At 38.0% G+C, this 5,355-nt stretch overlaps 1 protein-coding gene across 1 annotated transcript; it reads left to right on the top strand.

Moving 5' to 3' along the window:
• Positions 1 to 3,967: 3,967 nt before the first annotated feature.
• Positions 3,968 to 4,876, top strand: LOC107395276 (olfactory receptor 6N2-like). The gene has a single exon (XM_015974630.3). The coding sequence runs from the start codon at positions 3,977 to 3,979 to the stop codon at positions 4,874 to 4,876; it is 900 nt and encodes a 299-aa protein (XP_015830116.2). The 5' UTR covers positions 3,968 to 3,976.
• The last annotated feature ends 479 nt before the right edge of the window (positions 4,877 to 5,355 follow it).

The following is a 5,355-nucleotide window of genomic DNA, read 5'->3' as shown; positions in this document are numbered from 1 at the left end:
AATTTGTTTCCCTACCACTCCACACGGATGTGGCAAAATAACGTTTAGCACTCACAACAAGCAGATTCTCAGCGCTTTGCTCATAAACAGAAGACCTGCAGGCCTCTGTGAGTTAAATCATCCTGATATTGTTCAATTTTAAACATTGTGCTCCATCCCTGTGTTTGAACTCAGAAGTTGCTTCTTGATGCCACAGATATGTAGCCTAGTGAACTAGACAAAATTCTTGCTTTGCAAAGTTTGGTCTAGACACGCTCCATTGGAACCTCCGCAGCTCCTACCAGGACTCTGGCTAGCCAATCACCACTCTCTAGAGGGGTTTCAAACACATAAAGAGCTGTGATTGGTCCATAATGGTGGGCCAATCATTGTGCTCTATCTGCTTAGTGAACAAATCACAGAGCTTTATCCGCTTTGTGGGCCAATCAGGGCACTCTATATGCCTGGTGGGTGGGATGATGTAACAGAGTGAAACAAGAGTATGTCACATTCATTGTCCAGTAGCATGCGGAGATCATTTGAAAGACAACAATAGAACCCGCCCCACAACTGAGAGCCGTCAATGGAGCGTTGCCAGACTAAATAATACATTTATTTAGTCTGGCTTGGCAGGCTAACAGATATGTGATGATTTAGCTTGTTTCTTTATTTTACTCCAGAATAAGAAATTAAATTATTTCAAAAGCAGATCAATGTAGTTAAATTAGTCATTCAAAAGATTCTAACATGCTGCAGTGTGTGTGTGTGTGTGTGTGTGTGTGTGTGTGTGTGTGTGTGTGTGTGTGTGTGTGTGTGTGTGTGTGTGTGTGTTACACATATAGGACTGCATGAGACAGCATGGTTTCATCAAATCCATGCATCTAATTTCTTGGCTGAAGTAATGGCTCAGGAAAATAACTTATATTTCATAAATAATGATGTCTCTACAGTGTTTATGACAACGTTTTATCTTATATTGGACCTATATTTGGTCTGGGAGGTGTAACATATTATGATACAAGCCTTTTAAAACATGTTAAAGTGTTACAAGAGGAGATAAATGCATGAATTTAAAGTTCATGTTTGGAGACCAACCTTCACAGTTTGGAGGCTCCCATTGGTGAGGAGACACCATTAGTTCTAGTAACACAAGGGCTCACAAGGCCTATTCTGACAGGATGGACGTTACGGGACCCTTAAGGATTCCAGTTGGATGATTGGAGGATTATTTAGGAGGATTGGAATGAACAAACTGATTTCAGTGGTGAAGGGTTAAAGGTATTAAGGGTTAAAGGAAATGCAAAATAACTACACTTTACCATCTATATAAACATGTACTGGGTTCAGTTTTTTATTTTGTTAAGGACTTTTGTCATAAATCATTACAGAAAATCCAAATCTTCTCCTCCAGACAGTGAAGAACTGTGTTTCGTGTACGTCACTCCAGCACGTAAAACAAGCTAGCTGCTGATGCTAGTATTGTGAATCACTGTTATTTGTTTACTTTCATGCTCCTGATTATTACATAAAATTGCGTTTACAGCTGCAGCAAAAGGTCTGAGCCATGTGTCTGTGTCCTACACGTATTTTTAAATAACAGGTCTGATCTAAAATAATAAATTACATCTATAAATCCATCTAGAACCGCACAGCTACTTCTGGACTCTAGACGAGTCCCGTTAGCATTAGCGCAGCAAAACTGCTAACCGTGTTAGCTCCGGTAAGGAAAGAACAAGTCCTTTGGGAAAGCTACCACAACACACACACACTCACACAGATATAATCTAAAAGATGATCTCTATATTTCAACATTAGAACCTCCATGACATCCTGGATTAGTGCAAACAACAAATTGAGCTAAGGAGTTACTCCAGCATCAGGAAGATTTATTCTGGTAAATTGTCAGTTAAAGATTTTCTAGAGTTATATCAACAAATACACACAGCAGTAAAACTGTAGATTACTGAACTATTTTGGGACACATGATGGAGCTAAGACCAGCTGAAAACTTGTCAGCTTAGAGCTCCCAGTGAAGCACAGAAATGAAATGTTTAAGAAAAGTAAACAAACTGTACCAATTTTGGTTCTGAAGATGAACAGAATCTTCCTCTATGTCCAAATTGGGTCAAATGGTCCAAAACATGTCTGCACCTCTGGTAGTGATATCCAGCTGGCGGGGTCGGAGTTCGGTTGAACTTCTCCAGTAATCCAATATCCGTTCTCGTCATCGTATCCCAGAGAAAAAACAAATCTGACCGACTAGTAGAGGCTTCAGAAGCTACATCTGACTGATGACACATTGTTCTCTGCTATAACGCTAACGCAGAAACAGCGGAGTCAGATGGTGTTTACTACAGCTGTTTCAGCAGAGCTCCATGTGTAACATTATGGTTTTTAATACTTCTTTTTGATCAAGATGCTTGATCTTATTTGCCCACCATTTGTTTTGTTTTTAATTGATTATTCCGTCATTGCTCATTCTGTTACCTCTTTGTATTTGTAATATTGCTTGCTTGTTATTTTATGATTTAATGTTTTTGTCTTGCTCTTATGCCCAGGTACTGGCAATGTTTTTATGAGGCTGTTCAGCACCTTGGGCTTCTGATAAGGTTGCGGAAGGTGCTCTACAAATAAAACTGATTGATTATTGTCTTCATACTGATAGATTAAATTACTGGAATCAAAAATTAATGATCTGGTATTGTAAGATCTGAAATGAGTCATTGCAGGAAAGATATTCATTTTAACCCACAAGGACACATTAATCAAACACTTTGGATTTAAATAAATTATTCAAAAGAATATGAGGTTTTTAAAAAGTAATTTATGACAAGAAAGATAAGCTTTATTCAGAGAGTAAAAATCTCGTCTTCTGCATGAGACCTTGGTGTTTCAGCGAAAGGGGCTAGGAAATGAACTTATTGTGGCTCAATTATTCGGTAACTATTTGTACTCATATCAGCTATTTAACCATTTAGCTGTCCAGTGTTTTAAACTATGTTCACATATTTAGATTTTCTGCTGCGCAGTGGTTAGAGCTGTTGCCTTGCAGCGAGAAGGTCCTGGGTTCGATTCCCGGCCTAGGCTCTTTCTGCATGGAGTTTGCATGTTCTCCCTGTGCATGCGTGGGTTCTCTCCGGGTACTCCGGCTTCCTCCCACCGTCCAAAAACATGACTGTTAGGTTAATTGGTCTGTCTAAATTCTCCTTAGCTGTGAGTGTGTGTGTGCATGATTGTTTGTCCTGTGTGTCTCTGTGCCCTGCGATGGACTGGCTCTCAGTCCAGTGTGTACCCCACCTAATTGCCCATTGACTGCTGGAGATAGGCACCAGCGCCCCCCCCCCCCCCCCCCCCGCACGCACACACACACACACACCCCACCCCACCCCAAAAGCTGGTTCAGAAGATGGATGGATGGATGGATGATGGATGGATGGATGGATGGATGGATGGATGGATAATTGTTAAATTCATTTACAACTCAGCTGAAAATTTCTTGATTTTTTTAATGTGCCTTTTACAAAAGAATGCATGAAAAAAATCTGCAATTTTCTATCTGCAAGAACAAATGTTTATTGATCAAGCTTTCAGTCAGAGACCTTCATCAGGAGTGACTCTGACCAAAGCTTGATCAATAAATATTTACACTTGCAGATAGAAGTGTGTGGAGTTTTCCCCCTAAATGAACTCAACGCTTTATCCAGCACCTTCATACAGATGAGCGGTGTTTTTTTTTTCTCTTTTTGTAAATCAGTCAAGTAAAGAAATCGTGCCTTAAAACAAATCTGTTAATTTGTTGTTATTGTTTTCTCCACACAGATCCCGTAATGAGATCCATGGTGGATAGAGAACTCTTTAAATAGTTGGTCTCCAGTCTTCAGCTGAACACACCACACTCACTAAACAAATGTAGGTATCTGGAGTCCTTGTGTACGCTCCTGGTAAACTATCTGCTGGTTATATTAAGTTAAAATTACCTGTTCTTTAGAATTCTGAGATGAATGTAACATACATTACTCTTGATGGTCATGTGGAGGTGGAAAAATACCGGTTCCTTTATTTTGTCATCATGCTTATAGCATATATTTTAATTTTGTGCAGCAATTTTACCATTGTTTATCTCATTGTGGTTCACAAAAACCTTCACGAGCCGATGTATGTATTTATTGCTGCTCTGTTGATCAACTCTATTCTTTTCAGCACGGTGGTCTATCCAAAACTCTTGATTGACTTTTTATCTGAAAAACAGATCATATCTTATCAAGCCTGTCTCTTTCAGGTTTATGTTTTTTACTCTATAAGTGGTTCAGAGTTCTTGCTGTTGGCAGCCATGGCCTATGACAGATATGTGTCCATATGTAAACCTCTGCATTATCCAACAATCATGAGAAAAACCACTGTGATCATTTTGCTGGTTTTATCCTGGCTTTTACCTTTTTGTCATTTGGCTGTACCAGTCATAGGAAATGCTCAAACCCAGCTGTGTAGCTTTACTTTGAAAGGTATATTCTGCAACAATTCAATTAACCACCTTTTATGTGTGACTTCCAGAGCACTGTTAATATTTGGTTTAGTTAATATGTTCAATCTTGGCTTGCTTCCTTTGCTTTTTATACTCTTTACATACACAATGATATTCATAACAACTTATAAAAGTTGTGGACAAGTCAGGAAGAAGGTTGCTAACACCTGTTTACCTCACCTGCTGGTCTTAATAAATTATTATTGCATGCTTACTTTTGACATTATTATAGTTAGACTGGATTCTGATATTGAAAAGACTACACATTTTGTTATGACAATACAAATGATTATATACAATCCTCTTAGCAATCCAATCATATATGGAATTAAAATGAAAGAGATCTATAAACACCTCAAAAGACTGCTCGGTTAAGCCAAGGTAGAGTAATGTAGTTAAATGGTCACTATTTATATACAGATTTTAAAATGTGTCTCGATTTTTAAACTATTACATACTTTTTATTTAATGGCTATGTTCAGATCCTCATAAAGTCCACCATGAGCTCTGTAATGCACAACAATATGTTTCATTTGTGTGTTTTTCTTATTAACCCTTTGATGCATAATGGTCACTACAGTGGACAGGTACTCAAAATTGTTATTTATTTGTTTTTGCTATTAAGCACAGCTGTTGAAGACTTTATTGCATTTGAGCCCCTCCATTTGGACTTCAGTAAGCCAAGCCAACATATTTCATGTTCAGAATGCTCGCTGTCCACTGAGGTGGACATGTAATAAATTATTTGTAAATTATAAAATTTTACAAAAAAATATTTGTTGAAATTTGTTTCATTCACACCTAAAGATGAATGAATTTTTTTTAAATCATGGTTGAAGATTTCATAATTCATG

This window comes from Nothobranchius furzeri, chromosome 14 (assembly GCF_043380555.1).
Source record: "Nothobranchius furzeri strain GRZ-AD chromosome 14, NfurGRZ-RIMD1, whole genome shotgun sequence".
In the NCBI taxonomy this organism is placed as follows: Eukaryota; Metazoa; Chordata; class Actinopteri; order Cyprinodontiformes; family Nothobranchiidae; genus Nothobranchius; species Nothobranchius furzeri.
The sequence above is the reverse complement of the archived record's forward strand: the minus strand, read 5'-3'. Positions and strand labels throughout refer to the sequence as shown.